This window comes from Podarcis raffonei, chromosome 2 (genome assembly GCF_027172205.1).
Source record: "Podarcis raffonei isolate rPodRaf1 chromosome 2, rPodRaf1.pri, whole genome shotgun sequence".
Lineage (NCBI taxonomy): Eukaryota > Metazoa > Chordata > Lepidosauria > Squamata > Lacertidae > Podarcis > Podarcis raffonei.
The window spans coordinates 33,164,296-33,188,219 of NC_070603.1; the positions used below are offsets into that span (position 1 = coordinate 33,164,296).

Sequence of the window (23,924 nt, forward strand, 5' to 3'; positions counted from 1 at the left end):
CTTACCAGTGATGTTAGAATAAATCTGTGTCCAAAACAGAACATGGTCAATTTTAAAAGTAGCCTGAGATAATGCTTTGTACAGGCAACTATCTGCTAGTTTCTTCCGGTAATTTTAGGCAGCAGGCAGTCTCTAGCATAGGTGTTCTTTGACGCTTAGTGACTAAATTTGCCTCTTCTCCTTCCCAGTTCTTCGGCCTTAGGGCAAAGTAGCTGCTAAGCAGAGATAAGCAACTGATGGAGAAAGGCAGCCGGTGGCTCCTGCAATCCTGTGGGTGTAGCTGAACCTCTCTCCAAGTCACTCTGCATTTGGGTATGGGAGCCTTCAGAATTTTTAACATGCAGAGCCAGCCTGCTCTCAAGCAGTGAACAGAATGCAGAGTTTGGCTCTAATAACATATGCAATTTACAGAACCTTAATGCAGTTTCTTGCTGGACTGTATGTACCACTTAAAAGAGGAGGTGGGAGAATCTTTGTTTCTTGGTTGTACAGATAATGTGTTGCACATAAAATCTAGCATAAACAAGATAAAGTATAATACTTGCAGCATGTCTTTTAAATGGTCAAAGCACTTAGCATATTCAGTCATTTATCCTGTGGCTGAGTACCCCGATATGGAGTTTTAGGGGACTACTTGAATAATGGGTGCTTCTTTTTAATTAGGGCTGTGCACACCTCCCCCTCATCTGATCTGGCGCTAGATCAGCCGCAGGTTGTTCTGGGGCTGACCTGATTCAGAACCAGGCCCTAGATTATGGAGCCAGCCCCAATGTTTAATTAGGGTTCTAAGAAGATGCTGTCTTCAGTCCTGCTGGGTGCTGCTTTGCCAGCACATTCACAGTGCTGGTGTAGTTGACCCTGCAGAGGCTTTTACTCCGCCTTTTGTGCAACAGAACTTCCTCTTTTCTCACCATGCTCCTGAAAATCTGCTCTGGAGGGTTAGGGGAACCCGCAGAGCAGATTTTGGGGTGCATGGGGGAAGAGAGGGGTAGTTTCATTGTGCAAGTAGAATCCCTGTGCCAATGGGACAACTTTGTTGGATACAGCCAAACATTTTTAGATTTACAAGGGGTTGTATCCAGAATGTCTCTTTTATGTAACACTACTCCTGCTGAAGAAGTGCTGTTTGCAGTTTCTGATTCCTATCCTGCTTTGCCCTTTACACTGCTTGTTGGAGTTTCCAACTTTCCATAGAATCATAGTTGGAAGGTACCCCAAGGATCATCTAGTCCAACCTCCTGCAATGCAGGAATACACAGCTGTCCCATAGGGTGTTATCAGCACCATGCTCTAACCAACTGAGCTACACAGAGTGATAAGACACTTTACAGTGGGCTGTAGAGGAACCAGCAGGATTTGGCTCCCTCCACCTTCCTCAAGCACATTCAGAAAAATGCCAGATCCAAGCAAAGATGTTTATATCAGATAAAAGCTGGTATATCTCCCCACATATGGTAATGACTAAGTGGTCATGCTGTGGCTATTACTCTAGCAACCCACCATACTAATGCAGTTCTGTGAATGAAGTGAGTTAGCATTATAAATGTAGATTTGTTGGAATGACTTCCTACTCAACAACTTGGCACAAGGAATATTATTTCATAATGGAGACACTTAAAAGTAGTTCTTTACATGTATTTGATCTGGTTATCTCAATACATGTTATCACCCTGCTTTGTTAAGCTGATTTTATAAAGTTACTGCAACTCATCAGTTAATGATATTTGTGTCTTTCATTCAAGGATAAAGATGTTGCCAGGCTTCAGGATTTTCAAGAGCTAGAGCTGGTTTTGGTGAAAAGCATCAGTTCTCCTTTCAGAAATGCTTCAGCAACACTAATGGAAAGACCCTGCTATAACACTAAAGCGGCAAAGTTGACATACTGAAGTTTAAGACGTCTAGGAAGTTGGTATCTAAAAACCTTATTCTCGTTAAAATTAAAGCAAGATGTGTTTACTATTCAATATTTTTATATGCAGCATTTTTCTTAACTTTGGTTAATATTTCTTGAGTGGTGCTATCTCAAAGATGGCTCTTGGATTGCTCAAGCACTTCAGCAGTCTCATATGTAGCCTATACAATGAACAAGCACAAGTGGAAAACTGTTTTGTGGGGGAAACTAATAACAATTGTTCCCTCAGTCAACTGGTGTCTGGCACCTAATGATATGTATTGAGTTAATATATTTTATACATTGTTGTCAGGCCAACATTGCCACAGAAAAACTAGTGTTGTCGTAGTCTCTGGTCCTTTTTTTAATATATAAAAAGTACTGCTAGGTACCTTCTCTGTGTAACAGTAAGACAGACAAATGAACTGAGGAACAAGTAAAAGTTCTGTTTTCTTGTCCTATGCTCTTTATAATATAATGCTGTAAAAACGGAATTGTTTTGAGAAGATAAACAATGGAGAAACAGGTTTAAACAAGTGCTTCCTGTTACCAGTTTTTGTTCTAGAATATTGCTTGTTGCATAGTAACGTTAGTTTGAAAGATGATATAGCAATGCTGGTAACTAAGCAAATCTATGCATTTAGAAAACTATTTTTGTAGTTTTATATAAAAAGGCATGTAATGCAAACCAAACCAACAGAAAACGATGTATTTGTGTGATGCTTTATCCTGTGAACCTAAGAACAATTTTCAATGGCAGCTTTATTTTTGCACTATCAACTTGTAACAGGGTAGCCAAGAGTTTTAAAGTGGCTGTTAATTAAAATTTTGCTTTAGGCACTACCTCATAATTCACCTGTCATGAAGCTGTGTGCATTTGCCAACATGTCTTCTAACAGTTGATGTAGGCCCTTAGTTACTTTGGGCTGCCTGGATTACATAGAGAAATACCGCGACAAGGTTATTAGTTTCCTTTTGTCTGGTTCCTATGGCTGACAAGGCGTTCTACATGCTTTCCTGTATACAAATGGCGGGTTAAGGTACATAAAATGAGTGGAGTATCGGATTATATGGTCTTCTGTTCCTATTCTTGCTTCTAACTTGATACTTCACTTCTCTCAAATATTATGCAGGTTTGACTTTGCCAACACATACAAATATTTTTATACTTAACTGTATATCTTAGCGCATATTCAAGAAAGAACACAATCACATGAAAATTGCAGTGTTACCTCTTTATCTTTATTTACACTTTTTAAAAAGCTATGGAAACTACTGGGACAGTAATTGGTTATGTAAATTTTGATAAGAGAAATACCCCAACCTCTCATTTTGATCTGGGGTGGGGGCATGGGGATAGACAAGAATGAACTTGAACACATTTGATTTATTTGGAAAGAAGTCTATTTAATATTAAACACTCAATGACAATCAAATGTGTAACAGAAAGTCATAGATACTGTATTTCCATTAGGGTATATCAAGAAGCCAGGTATAGCTTTGTTGTAAAAATGGGGTTTATTTTAGTTGGAGTCACACAAAATACTAAACATTTATCCTTGTGTTTCAAAGTTCAAGAATGAAAACTTGCAATTAAACACTGAGCAAGCCATGTGTTCAGGTTATGTTGGTTTATCACCTTAAAAGTCTTATAGGAAAAAAATGATAACAGGACTTAAAATTCTCAGTAGCATGTTTGCTTATTAACTTCTCTCTGCATTTTGAGAGGTCACAACAGTCCTGAATTAATTTTTATTTAAAAAAATCTAACTGAACTTTAATTTTTTTTTCTATGCCACTACAGCTTTCTTTCACCTCATTTTAAAGCAGATCTTCGTATTAAGCAGTCTTCAGGCTTCTTCGCAGACTTGTCACGTGGTTGTCCTATAACGCAAAATGTTGGGAAAAGAGAGTCAGATAGCGGGAACAGAGATTACTTTCATTTGCCATTCCTAAGCAGCATCTGCTTGCTGCCCGCTTAACTCCTCAAAATCATCTCATAAAAATTACACCTAACACCCCTGTGTATTGGACAGTTAAGGACAAACATGACGTCACAATTCACCAACCACTGTTGTTGGGAAGCCATGTATTCCAACAAGGCTTGCACAGAGGTCAAATGCAAGTACCACTGAAACGAATGGAGGGTGTGCAACATTAGTGCTCAGAGGATTGCACTGTATGGCTTAAATCCTATGCACATTTACTTGGAAGTAAGCACCAATGAACACAGTGGAACCTACTTCTGAATAAGCATGCATAGGCCTGCACTGTAATTGGTTAGGGGTTCTTAGAAGATAAGCTGAAACTATATTAACTATGTTGCAAGGAAATCAATCAATCAGCTGGTTTTATGACCCTGAGAAATCACAGGTCAAGATGGGGCAATTATTTATGTATAAGATTAGCTTCATTTACCTAACAATGTGGTTATATACATTCTTGCCACCTATTGGGTGTTTCTGACATTGGCCTTTATTTTCATTTGCCTCCCAAGTCTGGTATCAGCCAGTATATGCTGCTGTGTGCCATGGCTGCCTGGCAATTCTCCTACGCAGTAGGAAATTATAAACACATACCTCTTAAAGACTTGAAATGCATTGAATGTTACAAGGCGATTATTATGTAGTATTTATTGCATTTAATAAAGATATCTAATTCTGGGCAGCACTGCATCCCTACACACAGTTGAAAGAAAATTCCAATCAAGTTAATATCAGGTTAACAGTTTCACAATATATGCACAAAGATTCCTTTTCGTAAATAAAACACACAACAGTAAGCTTAAAGATTACAGGCAACAGCATTCAAACATGGATGTGGGTAGAGAAAGGAGTACCTGGCATGAGTACCTGCTTAGTTTGACTGAATCCTTGATTTTTAATTTGGCTTTTCATGGGCCGCTCACAACACCAACGCTGTGTGAGGTATGGTAGTCAGCTGCAATTATTCATAAACCCTACACTTCCATCAATCCAATGCTACTGGCTCTCGAGTTACAGAACAAACTGCATTAGAATGCAAGGCAAAGCAAAAAAACTAGAAACATCCTTGACAAAGAAATACTAGCAGTTTATATAAAAACAAAATAGTCCAACATGTGCCTCTAATATTAAGTATTAAAGCAAATGTTTCTGATGCACCAACACAATATGGACTTAATTACAAAATCAGTTCAAATTGTTAAAAAAGATAATAAATCCCCTAAAAATAAAAAATAGGATAATTAACTTCTAAGGGACTAGATTACAAATATGTTCCCAAGAGGCACACTAATGGGGGTATGAGTCTGCTACAAAATAGCCGATACAAAACAATGTACCTCAAAAGATTTTGCAGGACTACACTGTGTTTTCCTTCAGAAGTTGCTTTAGCACCTCTTCTTACTTGTTGACTTAGCTCCATCTTCATCTGTACATACTTACGCTGCACTGTTAAACAGTAACAAAAAGCCCTAATCAAAGTTTGAAATAATGCACTTACCTCTGTCTGATCTGAGGTCATATCAGATCAGTTTTAATTGGACTGAGTGTCACCTTCAGATTTAATGTCTTCACTGGTCCCATTGACCTCATTCTTAGCATCGCCATCCTTGGAGTCCATGCTTGTGTCTTCACTCTGTTTTTCCCGACTACTGGACTTCACACTACTTTTTTTATCATCAGATCCCCTCTTTTCTGCCATGAAAGAAGACATTGACCATGGACTTCACAGTAAAGACACACAAGGTATCACGCTTTTCAGGGGTGAAGTATATGCCGAGACATCAGCAATTGGCTGTAAAATTGCAAACTAGAGATCAAAGTTACAGTGCCAATATTGAATGAAATATTCCACCAGAAAGAACAAGAACTGAGTTGCTGAGTTCAGAGGGAAAGGATAGCACAGAGGGGGAGGCAGAACTGCTTAAGATTACAATGCAAAAGTCACTGACCTGTTTGATAGTTCTGGTCAAAACCCACAAGCCATGTACATGCTACCTAACTGAAAACTACCTGATGTAAAGGCTAGTGTAAAATGTGTCTAAAACTACAGATTCATCATAGTATACGACTTTTAATCACTTAATTTAGCTCAAGACCATGTACAAATTTGGGGAAGGACCATAGCTCAGTGGTAGAGCATCTATCTGCCTTGCATGCACAAAGTCCCAGCTTCAGCCTCTGGCATATCCAAATAAGGCTGGGAAAGACTTATTGTCTGGTGTGCTGGAGAGCCACTGCTGGTCAGAAAATACTGAGCAAGAAGGACTGTTGGTCTGACTCCTGTTGGCAGCATCCTCTGACCTCTGATGCCAACACCTAATCTGCTGGCCAGGGCGGAGAGCCTGCTGGATCAGGCCAATGACCCATCTAGTCCAGCATCCTGTTCTCACAGTGGCCAAACAGCTGCCTGTAGGAAACCAGCAAGCAGGATTTGAGTACAAGAGCACTCTTACCTATTGTGGTTTCCCGCAATTGGTATTCAGAACATGTTTGAATTCTTGACCTCTCAGACAGCATATGCACAGAACAGTTTGGAGCAATTTAATTTCTACAGGATTACGTATTGATCTTAGGTAACAAACCTTAACGTATAGGGTTAGATCCAGGCCTTACTTCATTTGTGGGGATACTGCAGCTGTCAGAGGAAGGAGTGGTTTTAATTATTTCTCCTCAATGCAACACCCTGCGCCACCTCTAACTCTGTTCTGGAGGGTTGGAACATCTTATGGAAGAACATGAGAGGTGGGGCTGGGGGCTGCAGAGAGGTGAATTGGCGAACGTGACCTCTCCTCCCACTCGGCTGACAATATGGATGGAAGGAGTTTCTTTCATCTGGGAAAGGCAAAGTCTGGATCCAAACCACAGAGCTGATTTTGATTTGGCTATTTGAATCAACTATGCATATTACTGCCTGAAGTTTTAAGGACATTTAAATTCTGTACTGTTTTTTTAGATCTGCATGCTTATCTTTTTGAGAACCCATTTTCCCCAAACCTTTTTCTCCATGGCTTCAAGAACTATTCTCAAATGGTAGTGCCTGCTCTTCCCTCACTCTTTTTCCAGAGCCCATTCCCACCTCCTTTACCTTCATTTGCCTGCTATGCCCCATCACCTCACCAGGATTGGGGATTGTCTCCCTACTTGCCAACCACTGCCAAGAAGAGAGAAAGTAATCTGTGTAAGTGCATTATCAGGCTGAGGTAGCGCTATAAGAGAATCTGACAATGGATTGGCTGCCAATAAAATTAGTAAAGCCAGAATAATGAGTTTACCTGGAGAAAATAAAAATTTAAGACAGCCATGTGTCCTTCTCTTATATTCAATGCATAGCCCTTTACGGTGGGCAGTTTCCATATCAGACATGGTTACCAGGTTTTTGTCCCATTAAATCACTTATTTATATATAACATGCATATAGTGTAAGACGTGTATGCTGTACACTGAAATCACTTGGGTATTTCTCTCATCAGCATGATGAACCAAAATTCTTTTTTAAGCATCCAGATAAAGTATATTAGATGTTTTGAATGGCTGTATTTAATGCAAGAGCAAAGAATAAAGAACAGGGAACAAACAGAAGAGACTGTCAAAGCTGTATGGGTGAAGTTTCTGGAAAGGCATACTTATCGCCTATTGCAAGAGCAAAAGATTATTTTGAAGTTAGTTTCAATTCCTTTTATCAAGAAAACTTAGAACAGCTTGATTATGCAGATAACAGCGAAAAAAAGGGGAGGGGGGAGGAACTACAAAGGAGCCACTGCCTAAGGGAAAACACTCAATATTTGAAGCTGAGAGAAAACCAGTCAGCAAAGTCCATTTAACTTTGGAACTCTTAGAGGTGTCTGTTCCACGTAATAATTGCCTGGATAGGTTGCACTAACTGACCTTTTTGAAAGTCTTCAATTTTTGCTTTATTAGGTATCGCCGATTCACATGTAGATCCACTGAGGAACAGCAGTCTTGTTGCCCCGCAGAGGACTAGCTGTCAGTCCAATAAGCTTATCTTCTGTCCTATGTAGATACGATAGAGCTCAACAGCCCTTTAAATGGGCAAAATATGTAGATTCTCCGGAAGGTGTTTTATTGCTTTGAGTTTGGACAGATGGGGGAGAGAGGTGTTTTTCTTGGCAACTGTTAAACAATATTGACCTATTGGCCTGTGAATTAAAATAGGAAGCTATACTATGAAAACTTTTTTGTCTACTCTACGCTAAAGTAGTTTTATCTTTGATTTGGTAAGTAGAGCTCAGGGAATAATTCTATTTGTTGAAAGATTTGTTACCCACCCCCATAGAATATCTGCAAGGAGTATAATCCTTCTACCTATTTCTTGAAAATTGCTTTTCTGATCATAAAAAGGGAAATAAAATGGGCACACATACAGTACAAATGCTGCAGTGCCATCTGTTCAAATACTGACTAGCTGTGCTTAAGAGAAACGTAACTGTTTCACTGGATAGGGTCAGAAATCGGGGTTGGGTGGGGGTGGAGTGTTTCACTGTCAAGTTAATAGAACTGACATTTTATTTTGTATTCAGTTTCTCTCAGATCTGGGGGGTTTTCTCACTATGAAACTTCAATTTAATGCAAGGAAACGAGCAAGATTCGCTTAAAATTCCAGTTCCTCAATGCCAGACCAGTTGAGAATATCTGTACTCTTATCTTCACTGAGGCTTTCTTCAGAAAGGTCCTATGTGTAATTAACTGAATAAACTTAAAGCATGCTTTCATAAGTGCAACAGAATAGAATATAGAACATGTAAGGAGGACAGACATTAATACAGCTGCTTAACAATGACTAACAATTTTTTTTACCAATGCTCAAGTGACATGGAAGGAAGTCAAATTCCAAGTGTAACCACAATCACAACACCAAAAGAATTGTAGGAAAGAAAGTGGAAAAATAGCAAGAATAGTATTTAAACACACCCTCAGCTGGCGTGTGCAGTGTAGTTGAGTCACACCACTTTTTAGTGTTACAGGGTGACTGGGAAAGGGGAAATGAGCTGTATATTATGCAAACTAGGAGGTTATGACTTCTGGGCAGATACCTTCCTGTGTTACCGGTATAGATAAATGTTATTTAGCATTGCATACCATTAAATTGTGAAGTGTTCTACTAAGCTACAAAACTATTAGTTTATACCCAAACTCAGTTCTTTGAAAATCCAGACAAAAGGCATTGAATAGAAGAGAATGAAGCAGTCCAAGACTGTTTAAATGGCAGACCCCCTGGAGATAATAAGATCACTATTTATGCAAGAAGTACATTGTTATTTCGAGTCACTGTTGTCTTCTCTAGAACCAATGAATGCCATAATAGACTCTGCAGCCTATTCTGATGCCCCATTTTAGAACAGTACCTACACACAGCTGTGTGCATCAGACTTGCCTCACTGGGTCACAACCATATATTTGTACCATTCCCATTACTCTGCTTTTATTAATCACAATTCTTCCTTGAGCAGGAATTCATTCAACTTTGCATTAATAAAAAGAAATACACAACCAACATACTAAAATGAAGATTATTTCTAGAGGCGAATAACAGGCAGTCATATCTAATTCATGACCATCATTCTATACATACAAAAGATGCATAAAGCAGTAAAAAAACTCCAAGCCTCTATTCAGTAAGGAGACCTTAAAGGGATTTATGAAATACTATCCAAAACTGAGGCAGTGAGGCTTGGAGAGGCTGGCTTGCTGATGACCATTTTTAAAGGCTTCCTTGCAATGTGGGGACCACAAAGCGTTATGCAGAACACTAAACATTCATATTCATCACTAAGGCGGCAATCCTACACACCTACCTGGGAGTAAGCTCAGTTTAACTTTGGGGCTTACTTCCCAGTAGACAGGCATATGATTGCAGTGTAAGTGACCCACATGCTGAGAAGGGAGATTCCAGTGTATCAAATAAAATAATTTAGGGCGGAGCATGTATACTAACAACCCCAGGTGAAACAGGCCATTTCCCAAATTACTTTGATAATGGGCTTGAAAATGGGAGAGGTTAACAGACATACCTATTATCAATAGAAGACTACACTGAAAGTTGTTCCAGAGGCCAGAAATTTACCCAACATCTTTTAGACAAGAGGTGTACCTCTGACCTTCGAGGTTTTGCAAGTATCCCATTACATGGCTATGTATGTGCATGTCATTTAAAAATGGGAATTGAAGCTAACATGGATTCTTAATTTGAGAGATCGGGCTTTCATGTTATTTCTGGGTGGACAAAGTAACAAACAATGGAATGATTCACAATGAGCTTCAGACTTGTGTGCTCGCCTCTCCTGTGTGGTCAAGAGGAACAGTTCAGAAGCTTTTGCTTACTGTGGCTGATGTGTCACCTGGAGTGATATACTGTGGTTTCTGAAGCTGGCTTGTTGAAACCAAGCAAGGTTAGTCCTTACCACAATTTCATATTCAAACAACATGGCAAACTCTGGTTAACTAAAAGCAGAAGCTTATGAATTCTTTATCTCAGCTTTGTAGGAGGAGAGCATATGAGCCCAAAATTTGCTAAAGTCCATCATGTTGCACTAAAACTTGATTACCATTACATGCTAATATGAACAGTGTATCTGCAAGAAATCAGCCAGTGCAGTATCCACCACAATAAGGAAAACTACTACACTCATTAGCACTGATTTTAAAAAATATATACTTAATACCTGAAAAATAAATAACAAGCCAAGAACAGACTTTAGTTAGGCTCTCTCATATTCCTAAAGTGTTGGAAATGCAGACGAGGATGAATAATAAGCCACAGAGGCTGAAGAAAAAGTGTTCACCAAAGGGAAGCAACTGTAACTGTACGTAAGAACATGGAACATACCATCTTTATGCACCATGTCTTCAGGAACAATCTAAATATCACACCAATTTACTGTTAGTATTGTTGAGTCTGCAAAATGGAGGGGTGGGCAGAAGGCAGATCAGGATTGATTGGTAAATGTCTGCGTTATTTACAGATCAGGATTTCTGACTCCTGGTTGTTTTACAACCACCACCAAAAACATGGTTCTGAATATACTGTTGAATTTTGTGTGTGTGTGTGTGTGTGGCAGGGCAATTAGCTCTGTTTATTTCTGGTACTCAAAACAAATAGCTGGTATCAGAATGCTTGAATTCTCATTTTGTTTATTGCACAGCGTGAACCAGGCTTTGGTTGGTGGATCTCAAGAGTTCTAGCAAAAAACAAGTAGATCTGCAAGCCTACTGCTTCCCCACCCCTGGTAACACACACCTAAAGACAGTAACAGAAGACTCAACTGAACTTAAGTTCACAGATGTAGAAAAACTGAGGTAGTATGCAGCCAAGAGACACTCATCTACCTGAAATCTAAGAGTTATATATATAATATGCTACAGTACTGGAAGGGAGAAGGAAAGGTGCATCAAGTATTTAAAAGTTTGTATTTAAGAGTTCAGAAGGAATCTATGGGGGCAGCAATCACTGGAAGATCATGGCACAGCTCTGCAGAAAAACTATTCTTCACCAGTCATATGAACTGACCTTTTTCCTTAGATTTCCTGTCTTGTTCTCGCTCTCTGCTTTTGCTTCTGTGCTTGTAAGATTTCCGATCCCGACTCTTTGACCGCCTTTTGTCCCTGCTACGTGATCTATGTTTTCTGTCTGACCTATCATGGCTTCTGCTTCTGCGTCGATCTCGACTCCTAAAAATGTAAGAAGAATGGGTGGAATTCAACCTGGTGCTAATGTGAACATTCCACCAATGAAAGGATTTCTCTTTGCACAATGGGACATTCTCCCCCCCCCACATGTCCCTAGATATATTCCAGGGGTTCCCTCAACTCTCTGGAGCAGATTTGGGGATGGTGTGGGGAACGGACAAGGTGGGGGGGGCAGTGTCTCATTGCACAAGCAGAAGTCATTCTGCTCATGCAGTCATTTAGTTGACTATCCCCAATAATAGTTAAAGCACTTCCCTAAATTTATCACAAGTAAACTTGACATAAAAACTTGACACATCCACATATGGACCGGCAAAATTGGGGGGAGGCATATTCACAGTTAAACGAAGCTTTGATATAAACTACAGTTTTGCTGCAAAGTGCTTAGTGTAAAACTGCCTTGAGAAATGTAAGCCAAAGTTTGTTCAAAACTGGTTAAATCCTATTTATGCCAAGTTTTCAGATACAGTGGTACCTCAAGTTACATACCAGAAATATTTCTAACCCAGAAATATTACCTCGGGTTAAGAACTTTGCTTCAGGATGAGAACAGAAATCATGCAGTGGCGGCGCAGCGGCAGCAGGAGGTCCCATTAGCTAAAGAGGTGCTTCAGGTTAAGAACAGACCTCCAGAACGAATTAAGTTCTTAACCTGGGGTACCACTGTACTTCTGAGGAATTTTAAGTACTGAAAACCTCAGTTTCTCAGGAATACAAAGTCTACACCTTTAGATGTTCTCTTCACTCATCAACCATTTCAATTTATTCAATTAACTTCAAAGAAATCTAATGTCCTTAGCCCCATCCCAGACAGGTACCTGCTTCGTCTTCTGTCCTTGCTTCTTGATCTTTTATGGTCCCTTGACCGACTACCCCTCCTGTCAGAAGTTCTGCTTGAATGTCTGCTTCGTGAACGACTCCTCTTTCGTCTCTCTCTATCACGAGCCCTCTCTTTTTCTTTTTCTTCTTCTTCACGCCGTCGCTTTCTTTCCCTTTCTTCCCTTTCACGTTCCCTCTCTCGCTCTTCACGTTCTAGTTTCTCTTTTTTTAACCGATCATCACGCTCAGGCTCTTCAGTTCTCTTTCTTAATTTTTCCTTAAAAAGGAAAGTATTACAGAAAGGTTACTGGAATCATAGAATTTTAAGGCATCATGAAGATCATCTAGTCCAACTCCCCTGCAATGCAGGAACCTTTTGCCCAATGTGGGGCTCGAACCCAAAACCAACTGGAAGATTTCATGCTTCTCAAGAAAGGGCAATACTCACTACCATGACATGAATTTGAAACACTCTTTAACAGTCTATTTCAGATAAAATTTAAAGCATCTCCATTATCTGGTAACATTAATGATAACGTATATACAAATAGAATCATAGAACTGTAGAGTTGAAAGGAACCCCAAGGATCATCTAGTCCAACCCCCTACAATGCATCCATGACAGATGGCAATCCACCACAGAGCAATAGGCTGTATCTCTGCACACAAAGAACATTTTTGAAAAACCCTGTTCAATGCAAGAACAAAATTGTACTGAACACCTTGTCCTCAAATGTACCTTGATTTGGCAGATTAGAATCTCAGCTAACTACAGTTGGATGCATTATATGTATACATTTATGTGTACGTATAGTGCTTAAAACTCCACAGAATAGGCCAGCAACCAAGTAAAACCATTTCAGACACCACTTGTTAGTTGTTGGTTAAAATCTGGATACATTTATCATAATATGTACCTAAATTATGCATAGAAGTGCCATGAACATATAACATTTTGTATGGGACAGTTCTAAGACTGTCAATGCTTTTTACTGAAACTCGTGGAATAATACCAACTTCTGTCAGTCTTAGCTCAGTAAACAGATCCGAAACTGCAAACACCTATATCAATCCAGTTATTTTTATCTTATTACTTTCTCATCCTATGCTGGTGGCTATTTTGATATATTGTTTAACTTTTGGTTTTCCCATTCCCCATAAATAATAATTGACACTGGCCCACTTTGCACATAATACCAAGCCAAACCAGAACTAAACATGAGCAAGCATGTTTATTCTGTGATAAATCATAGTTTACTCATGAACCCAGGTTTGTGATTCGCCTGGAAGAAAATGAACCATGAGTCCTGGTAGTTCTGAGCAGACCAGAAGCAACTGCCATTTTTGCTGTAAGTACCTGCATACTTGCTTGCTCACGCCTAACCATGGTTTGGCTTAGGGATATGTATGAATCAGGTCAGTATGTACTTTAACCTTTGTGTAACATGGATGAAAATAACAATAAGTCAATACTTTTATCTGTTGGTAGTATTCAAGAATATAAGCTGAGAAGTTCACCTACTTGGTATCACAAGGTTCTGAGTATTTCAGTTCATAATGGCACATTCTAAAATCATTTTTATAGTGGCATCACCACATACACCGGCTATATGTTGACAGTATTGCCAAGCACATACAGATCTATATATACATGCAGATTGAACATACTTTTAGTTCTTCCACTGTAGCTTTAATTTTTGCGTAACCCATATGCTGTTTTCCCATCAAGTGATCATCTACCCTGGATTGTGCATCTCCTACGATTAAAAATGCTCCACAGACTTCACAAACTTCCATCTGCTTTTCCTGAGCTGCAAAGCTCTCAATTGTCTGGAAACAGAAGATACTTGTTAAAACAGATAGTTACATTAACACTTTATTTATTATTTACCTAGCAACAATACAACTTATTTTTCAAATTCTTAACCTACCCCTTGGCATGCAAGCAGCTAACCAATTGCTATAAAAATACAATTTCATGCCCAAAGCAGATCACAAGATTGGTCTAACTGCATCATAATTCAAGTGCAGGTGCATCTTTAAAACAGACCTTCATGCAATTCTATCTGCAAAGCAACTGACAAGCATATTATTCCAGCTGCACACAATATAGCATTTAACAACCCCTCTAAACCCAAGGCTGCCATCTGATAATAAGAAACAAGTCATAATCTTCCATGGTGTTAAAATTCTACTGGGTTCATTTCAATTCCAAAGGCTTATTGAAGTTCTAAGATGGTCTCTATCCCTTAATAGGTCAAGAACAGGGATGTGGCCAAGATCTCCCTCTTCTGCATTCCTGTGTATCTGAGAGGATATTAACTCAGTGAGGGACACATTCTAGCAACATTATTTATTCTAAACATTATGTTTATTCTAAACATAAAGCGTTGTATCCTGAAAGCACCCCTACCTTCTTGAACAATTGAGGGGGGGGGGAAGGAGGAAGAAGTGAAAAGTGCCCCCCCTCCCTGTTCTGCTACTTCTGAAAGCCTCTGCTGGATCAAAGAGCTTTGCACCAGTGAAACGATGCCACTAGAAACAATCCTCCAATTTTTCTGGCCCATAAATTGATCTGTCTTTATGCAGGCTATTACAGTCATACCTTGGGTTACAGACACTTCAGGTTGCATGTTTTCGGGATACGGACGCGGCGAAACCCGGAAGTACTGGAACGGCTTACTTCCAGGTTTAGGTGCTTTGCGCGTGCACAGAAGCACCAAATCGCAGACGCAGCGCTGCGGGTTGCGAACATGCATCCTGCACAGATCACGTTCGCAACCCAAGCATCCACTATAATCTCATATACACATGGTTAAAGCTCAATGACTAATAAAGTATGAAAATATTTTGGTGGCAATCAAAGAAACTATTTATTCAACAAGTTGGAAGAATACAAGCTGGAAAAATAAGGCTTTTGTGAGGTCAAGTTTATTTGACTGTATTCTGTTGGGGCTTCCAGACTTAGAGAAAAACAGGACTCTTACTTACCGAAGTTGTAGATCTTAGCAACTCTCTTTCCTCTTTTAACTGTTCAACAAGTTTCATCATGCCTTGAGCCTCTTCCACCTTTCCTTCAGAACCTAGTTCTTCAATCTAATAGAGAGAGAACAAAGTTAGTATAATGTCTTGATCCAACTTTATAAACATTTCTGTATGATTCAAGACAATTACCTGTTGTAGAAGTACATCAATCTTGTCAGTTAATACTTGAATCTTCTCTTCATTTTTACCAGTAGGTCCTGCTGCTTGCTAAGTATTAAAATAAAAGTGACAACAGACACCTAAAAGTTACAAGTGCAACAAAACACTGTTCTGCTTTGTCATGTCCACAGCACAACTCATATCGAAGAGTAAGTTGTAAGAAGAAAAAATTCCACAATAAGTTCATCTACATCAGAAGTGGAGAACCTTTTGGGCTCCATGGGCCAGATCCTTATCAAGAGTGGTCTTACAGGCCAAATATGACAGGCGAGTGACCCTGTCTACCTGTCAAAATCCCTTGCTAGAGCAACGTTAAGAGGGATGAAACTGCTTCAGATAATGGTTTGCCAAACTGCTCTCTGAAGCCCCTCCCTGCCATTAAAGTTTGCTCAGAAAAGGTTAAAAGGGCAGGGCCAGCAGTAAGGGGAATCCCACTTAGTGTTGGAAATGGGTGCACCAGAGATTCCTATTGAGTCTGAACTCAGAAGGATTGCTCCCCCTTTGCAGCAGCTGATGTGAAGAGTGTGATCCTACTTAGCATTGTGCAGTGCTTTGAAGGCTCCTGAAAACCAGCTGGTTGTCAGAGATTTGGGGAGGTGCACAAGGCAGCTATGGGCAAGCCCCACAGTTAATAGGATGACATCAGATGTAGGGCAGGTAGACATGGCTTGCCCCAAAAGTCTGCAAGGCCAAAGGGGAAGGCCTGAAAGGCTAAGTCTCATCCATGGACTGGAGGTTGTCCACCTCTGTTGTACATGGTCTCTGTGCAGTCCCAAATATGGGTTCTGCACTTGCAGGGTCCCTTTCTGGAAATTCTGAAAGCTAAGCTTTCACCCTCCACACTGTGGCTTCCACCTACCACTCAGTTATCTCTTAACCACCAGAGCAACAGTACACATTTAGAAACTCGATTCTGAAGAGTTCAAAAGTTAGCTTCAAACAGCACATATATTCGTTTCATCCAAGTGTGGCTTATGTTGTATCCTGCTATTCTTGTGTTTGTTCAGTTTTAAGAAACTTATAAAGCAGTAAGTGAACCGTATATACATTGAGAAACACAGTTAAGACCGGTAATTCAAACTCCTGGTCAAGTATGTGTATCTATTCTACTTTAAAGAACACTTATAAGAAAATACAAAGGGTGGTATCCAACATCACATAAATGGGCATCCGCATGTGCAATGAGACTGCTCCTCTTCCCCTCCCCTCTGCAGGCTCCCACACTAGAGTAGATTTGGGGCACATTACAGAAGTGCAAGGGAGAGAGGAAAATATGTTCTGTAAACAGTTCTGCAAAAGGATATCACCCAAAAGACCATATATGTTTAACGTGCCCTCTGCTTTTGTACTTACACCTGAAGCCTGTTGAGTCTGAGACAATGCTAAACGTGCATGACCTCTTCGAATTCGGCGTTCCACCTCTGCAAGCAAGCTCTGTAAATACCGAAGGAAGTCTCTTTCATAGCCTACTTTCATGAATCGAGAACTCTTCTCATACCTGACAATGTTAAAAAAGAAATGATTACATTAAACTTCAGATAAAGGTCATCTCCATATTACCTAACGAAAGACTATACGCTATCCACCTCGTGAAATTTTAACTGAGGATTTTTTAAAACCTCATTTAAATGCTTGCATTAGTGCTTAATTATATTTATTAGCTTCTTATTAATTATAACTACTAACACACTCACTGTTTTCTGAGGTTTTCATCATGAATTTTCTCACAAGGACCTAGAAATAAAAGCAATAATGATGATACATCCAAATGACTTTCTGATAACACTATGCCAACAAAGACCTGGATAAAGTTCAACAGTTTTTAACCAAACTAATGTAAAGATTAAAACTGGGGTGCCTTTCCACAACAGTACTAACAGTTCTAAATGACTTTCTAGCATATTGCCATTAGGCTGGCATAGTACCAGAATGACTGTAACCTGATCAATATTCCACCGACACACCAGAGCAGGGCTAAGGTTTAAAATCAAGAGTCATTTGCTCAGAGACAAAATGGGGTGAGGTAGGGTACAGATTTGCATGCCTAAGGAAAGTGAAGCAATATATTTCTATGAAGATTCAACTGTACTTGGCTACATATTTGTTTTTTCAAAGTTTGAATGGAATCAGTGACAGCACAAGAACAAGCGCATCACACCCCTGCAACATTTACTGAACTAATAAAGAGTGGTTATGAACCTCTGGAATACAGAAGTCCACGACTGTCGAGGCAAAGAGTTCCAGAGAAAGAATGTACTGAAGAGATCTTACCTATCAATTTAGAATGCTACAACAATTCCAAACCTTGTTGGTGGCACATCTTTAAAATACACACCCATGAATATCTGTGATATTGTCCTGGTACAATTTTGGTATGATCCACATTAAAAATCAGAACGCTAGTGGAAGTCTTAGGAACACTGCCGTTGGATCTGAAATGTGAACTAGAGCATGACAGAACTAAAGCTGACAGTATATAGTTAGCTATGGAGTAAGGCCATAAATGATGGAAAGATTGGGAAACTATTGCTAAAGGGTTTTTGCAAGAACCTGGAAGTTTGCATTTTGATTCTTTGACAGAAGCCATATACAGGCGTCCGTCCACTTAAGCGCAATTGACTCACACACAGCTGTGTATACAGGTGCCACCAGAAAATAGACAGATACTGTAGATTCAAACTGGGAAATGGCAGGAGAGCTAGAGTCCTCAGAGCTCTTAAGGAGCTGCTACTGCTTTTCCATGCATCCTTCAACTAGCCCCCGAGCTTTGACTCTAGTTGAAGAGAGTTGTGTGGATAGAACTGGAGAGCAGGAAAAAACAAGTTTTTATAGGCTTTTTAGAGGGGGCTCCCCACTTACACGATTTTCGCTTATGCACATGGGGGCCCTAGAATGTAACCCAATCTGCTATGAATAGGAATGTGAGGCAGAACATTTTCTAGTAACTGAAAATGTTCCCCTCCTCCCCAGTGCTTCATTTTTCTTTTGAAAATTTTCTGTTTTATAAGCTCATTAGAAACAATGAACAGATCCCAACTGCAATGAATGTAGAGAACATTAGGTAAGCTTTGCAGTTTTCTTTTGCTCTATTTACTAATTTCAAATAAAATAAAGATACCAATTACATCACTCTCTAGAGCACCAGAAAATGTTCCAAGGCAAATTACCCTAAACAGCATATGAATTTCTTTTGGAAAACTTTCTAAAGCAAAATTTTCTGGAAAATTCACATTAATGGCTCTGAACTTATGCAAATCTAAGATTTTTGGTCATCTTAATGAGATGATTTTGTGACAGTGTGTGTGTGTGTCTGTCTGTCTCCATCCATACATATAGGAGGTAAACAAAGAAAACATTTATTCACAGCAGCTTCGATCCATGACCTTGACATTTGCTATAATATAAGGGAAAAAACCAAAGGCACTTACCTAAGTCAGAACGGGTATTTGTGAATAATTCAGCTGGACAAAACCCACAAAGGTAATATTTACAAACCTGATTGAGAAGAAGAAACTTAAGTTACTTTCCTTACACATCAAATTTAGACAGACACAAAGCTGTAAGAGAATTAAGTAATTTGCTCTTGTCCCAGTTCCAATTCTCTTTCTTTCTTTCTCTCTCTTTTTAAACCAACCTGTGCTAATTTTGGCTGCATTTAAAATATCCTAAGCACAAACCATCTAGGTAAGCTTTACAGTATGGATGAGTACTGACTCATTTCTTCAAGCCCTTTTAGAGGGCTGTCAGAAGAGGAATAGCACAATCTGTCATTTCTCCAACAACTTTTCACCTACCTGCATCAATTCCTGGTTTCCTATGGCTAGCAAGTAAATTAAGTAAAAACCTATATACAAGACACTGTTGAAGAATTTCAGTCAAGAGCTGTTGATGACTTATGCTCTGCCTCCAAAGTCAGAGGCAGCGATGCTACTGAATACCAGTTGCTGGAATTGTCTACATCCAAACACAAGATGCTGTATTTTGGGGTTCTGGTGTCATAAAAAGTAAAGAAACTAGCAACTTGATCTCAGTTCTTCTCATTTAAACCATGTATGGAAGCACCTGAGGCTGCAATCCTACAGTAACGTAGCTCAGGGGCAGAACATCTTCTTTGCATAGAGGTTCCAGGTTCAATCCCCAGCCCTTCTAGGTGAGGCTGAATTCAGTTTTGAAATCAGGGACAGTCACTGCAAGTCAGTGTAGGCAATGGTCTGACTCAGTATAAGGCAGCTTCCTATGTTCCTCAGTAGACAGCAATGCAATCCTAACTCCTAAACGCACCATCTGAGAGAAATTAGGATGTGGAATATTACCCTATCCTGGACTTAAACTGAGCAAATGACTCATCTTGGCATAAAATAAGCCAGCGGAAGTTATGTTGGCATAATGGGCAAAAAGAGTGTATGTCAGGGACAAGGTGAGGGATCAACACATTTACACTGCATATTAAATCCTTTCATTCACTGGTTCCACCTCCACAGCATGCCACCAAAATATAGGTGCCACTAAAATTCATCACACAGGAGCCAATGGAAAGGCAGAAAACAAATGTTTACACTGTCCTCCAACCTTGCCCCACCTCCAGCCTAGAACTGATAGGCTGCAGCTTAACTATGCTGGTGTATCTGTCTGGCTAGGTTTGCTCTCTCACACCAGTGAACTTAGTGAGACTTACTGCAGAGTAGATATGTAATGGATTGCTCTGTAAGTGAGCAGGAAATAACACCTTTTCAATATATCGCTAAAGAAACGCATCTACTATGTGAGCCACTTCGGGGGGGGGGGTCAAGGAACACTTTCTTTGTGCCATCTTTAAACAGCTTCTATAAACACGGGGGCCAGTGAAAGAATGTCTGCAGATGACAGATTGCCCACGTGTAGTGCCGATATTTGAGGAAGATATTGGTACATTTCTCTGGAAATTTCCTAAACACTAGGTTCTAGCATGTGGAAATCAGAAAAGTTTTCCCAACTGCACAGAGGTTATTCAATTTATATTTTGGTTATATCAGTGAGTTGCCTTTCTCAAAGAGCGACCCTTAGCAACTTACATTAAAAACAATTAAGAACATCCAACAACAATCTAAAAATACAGCTAAACAGATACAACGGATGAGGAGTTACTGATCCCACCCCACTAAAAGAGGCCACAATGCCACCTTTCAAATTAAGGAACCAGAGGCAAGGTAAAGAGAAAAGTATTTGCCTGGAGCCTAAAAATAAGATAAAAATGGTGCCAGGCGTGCATCTCGGGGAAGAGCATACTACACCCTCCAAATATCCTGTGGAGGGGGGCACACAACGAAGGGTCTCATATGAGGACTGCAGGCTTCAGGGGAGCAGTGGTTCTTGAGGTACTGTGGTCCTCAACTACATATGGCTTTAAAGGTCAAAACCAGCACTCTGAATTGAGTCCAGAAACTGATAGCCAGTGCAGTCATGCCAAAATCAGTTATATGTTCAGACAGTTCTGTCCCAGTCAACAATCTGGCCTCTAAATTCTGCACCAGTTGCAGAAACATCTTCAATGCACAGACAACAACAATTTTGCATGTGTTTGATTGGTGTGTGATCGCCGACATGCACACTGTGGCCCTGAAAGGGGGCTGAAAGGGGTGGGCTTACAGTACACATGTTCCGCCAACGTGGGGAGTTGCTTGTGTAACACATTGCAGTAGTCCAACTTAAGATCATCAGAGCTTAGACACCAGAAGTTAGGTTGTTCCTGTCCAAAAGGTGATGCAGCTGAGCCATTGCTCAAAGCCATCAAGGCCACTTGAGCCTCAAGTGATAGTAATGGATCTAGAAACACCCTCAAGTTAGGTACCTGCTCCTTCAGAAGGAGTGTGACTCCAACACGTTTTAGGCAGCCTGCCCAGAGTTTCCTAAGGCAATGTCATAACAAAGGAGCAAAATGCTTCTTGACATTATGAAATCAACAGCTCTTTATGTGTAGAGATAGCAAAAACTGTGTGTACTGTATGTTGGCTGCTAAAGGGGAAAATGTACTCTTTCAATGTAAATGAACGTTCACTGCTGTCAGGAGTTAAGAAGCAAAGCCTCTGGAGAAACTCAATGGTCACAAATCCCTAATTCCTGCAAAGTCTGCAGGAATTGTCTGGCATTCTTTACAAATGCAAAATTTGCATTTTAGCAGTGTTGCTTCTGATTATAAGATGTGATGGTGGCCAACAGTGGGATTGCTTGGTTTTGGCTGGTGTAATCACAGCACTGTTTGTGGATAAGGTAGACCTGGCTACAACCACAAATGGTTTAGCTACATTCAGGCTGGGCAATTAGAGTTTGTGGGGCTGCCTTTGAACAACAGTCTGAAAACTGCAGCTGGTACAAAATGCAGCACTTTGATTTCTGAGTGGGGAAGATGTGGGAATCATATTACCTCTTCCTGTATATCACTAGGTGCCAGTCATTTCCCAGATACAACTACCATTACCCAAAGGGCCAGTTCCTCTCCTAAAATACAGTCAGTTACTAAGTCAAGTGCTGAGACTCTTGCCCATGTGTGGCCCTCATTTGAAGCACAGTTGGTGGGAACAGGTGGCAGGACCTTTGACTGCAGCACTCATATGTTAGAACATCCTGCCCCAGGTGTTGCTTATCTCCAAGCCCTCACACAATACTTTAAATTTGTGTTTTGGCAGACCTTTGGCTAGATCAATGTTCGAGTTTATTTCGTCCCCCGCTCGTTTTAGTTTTCTGCTGTGCCTGTATTTTGCAGCCTTATTCACTTCGCCAGATAGTAGTACTGAAATGCTTTCCGGTTGTTAACACTCTCTCGTAGGCAGCTGTGCTTCGTATTAGAAGGCGGTGGAACAAGCGATCTTAAAAGCATCACACCTTAAAAAAGAGTTGAGACTACGTACAGGATCGGTAGGCCCTTTATTAGAGCAGCGGGTGCCTCGCCCTCCCCAAAGGCCTCAAATCTCCCTCTCCGTGCGCCCCCCCAAAGGCAGATGCCCCAGATCCAGAGGTTTAGCTCTTGTTCGCTTCAACCACAAATCCTCGGCGTGAACATAACGGGGGTGCAACCTTTCCTTGTTTGTCCTTCAACCCCCAAGGCTGCGAAACGAAACCCCGTTTTCCTCCCGCAAAGCCTTTTCGAGCCTCCCTGCCCATCGCGCCCGCTACCCGCTGCGCAGGACCCTAAGGTGCCTTCACCTCTTTGCCTGCAAGCTATTCTAGCAGTTAATAGCGGAGGGGCTCCTCCTCCTCCCCATTTTAGGGCCTCCGCCAGGTAAACCTGTTCCTCGTCCTGTTAACTGGCCCATCTTCCCCCTCCCCTCCACTTTACCTCCGCCCCCCAAAGCGCGCGCAAAAGGGCCTCGACCAAGCGAGGGCCGGCGATAGAGGAGGAGGCCCCGTCTCGGCCATACTCACGCTATCGTGGTCCCACCGCACGTTGCTGCGCTTTTCATCCGGGGCCAGGTTCCTGTCCCGGCCCATAAGCTCGTCCAGAAGCTGGGCGGCCGAAATCATGATGCCCCGCTCGTCAAGTCCGGCCTCTCCGCCGCGGCCTCCAGCGCTTTCTTTCCTTCCCGCCGCCGCCGCCTCCGCCCGCCCCCCCCTCCTTCAATAACACCCAAACCGCGCCGCTGACGAGAGTGACAGAGACAAAATGGCGGCACTCTCAAGCCCAGGGCGTCCCCCACAATGCACCGCGCAGATCTCGCGCAACCGCCCAGGGTCCTGTGGCCCAGGCCTGGTGCTCGCCTGCGCGCGGGTCTCGCCTGGGGGCGCGGGGGAGGGAGTCGTGGGAGGTGCACCTGCGCAGCCTTCTTTTCCTCTTGGATTGCGAAGGCGCAAGCTGACAGTTACTCCTGACTAGAGCAGCCCGTTATAAAAGAGAGTGTCCTCCGCCTTCAAGACCGAGCAGCCTTCAATTTTGCACAGAGCATCCCCTCTTTTGGATAGAAATGCCCATGATTTTGCAACCTCTTCATAGAATTCGCGAAATAAATTTTTGAAATGACTTGATCTGCTCTTCTATATACAACACTGCTGTATTTTAAGTCTCTCTTTTTTTTGTAAGCCACTTGAGTTTTCGTTTCTGAAAGAAAATAAAAAAGTGACAAATAGAGGAGATAGCTTAGTGGGTGGAACAGGAGAATCTTAATCTAGGTCAGGGGTCAGCAAACTTTTTCAGCAGGGGGCCAGTCCACTGTCCCTCAGATCTTGTGGGGGGCCGGACTATTTTTTTTTTTTGAAAAAAATGAATGAATTCCTATGCCCCACAACCCAGAGATGCATTTTAAATAAAAGCACACATTCTACTCATGTAAAAACATGCTGATTCCCAGACC

At 41.0% G+C, this 23,924-nt stretch overlaps 2 protein-coding genes and 1 long non-coding RNA gene across 15 annotated transcripts in view; 1 reads left to right on the plus strand and 2 right to left on the minus strand.

The window, feature by feature from the left end:
• LOC128407412 (ankyrin repeat domain-containing protein 40-like) overlaps nucleotides 1–1,964 on the plus strand; it is an 81,262-nt gene extending 79,298 nt beyond the window's left edge. For 2 of the 3 annotated variants that reach the window (XM_053375753.1, XM_053375752.1), the window contains exon 5: nucleotides 1,743–1,964. In XM_053375753.1, the coding sequence (XP_053231728.1) occupies nucleotides 1,743–1,886 (144 nt within the window). In that variant the 3' untranslated portion in view covers nucleotides 1,887–1,964. Of the gene's footprint in view, nucleotides 1–188; nucleotides 313–1,742 lie in introns of all 3 variants that reach the window. The other variant, XR_008328783.1, reaches the window with a different exon arrangement.
• LOC128407415 (uncharacterized) overlaps nucleotides 1–23,924 on the minus strand; it is a 107,536-nt gene that overhangs the window by 83,151 nt on the left and 461 nt on the right. The window lies entirely within an intron of this gene.
• LUC7L3 (LUC7 like 3 pre-mRNA splicing factor) lies at nucleotides 3,112–23,241 on the minus strand. Of its 11 annotated transcripts, XM_053375742.1 has the most exons (13): nucleotides 23,002–23,237; nucleotides 19,032–19,098; nucleotides 17,298–17,337; nucleotides 16,957–17,101; nucleotides 15,574–15,651; nucleotides 15,391–15,495; nucleotides 14,068–14,229; nucleotides 12,399–12,676; nucleotides 11,402–11,562; nucleotides 5,214–5,568; nucleotides 4,744–4,899; nucleotides 4,341–4,441; nucleotides 3,112–3,775 (listed from the first exon to the last, which is right to left on the minus strand). In XM_053375742.1, the coding sequence occupies exons 1-10, from the start codon at nucleotides 23,098–23,100 to the stop codon at nucleotides 5,408–5,410; spliced, it is 1,296 nt and encodes a 431-aa protein (XP_053231717.1). In that variant the 5' UTR covers nucleotides 23,101–23,237; the 3' UTR covers nucleotides 3,112–3,775; nucleotides 4,341–4,441; nucleotides 4,744–4,899; nucleotides 5,214–5,407. The 11 variants fall into 11 exon arrangements, with proteins under 11 accessions (XP_053231717.1, XP_053231725.1, XP_053231720.1 ...); XM_053375750.1 differs by having other exon boundaries at nucleotides 4,341–5,322; nucleotides 5,428–5,568; nucleotides 23,002–23,241; XM_053375745.1 differs by lacking the exon at nucleotides 4,744–4,899 and having other exon boundaries at nucleotides 5,375–5,568.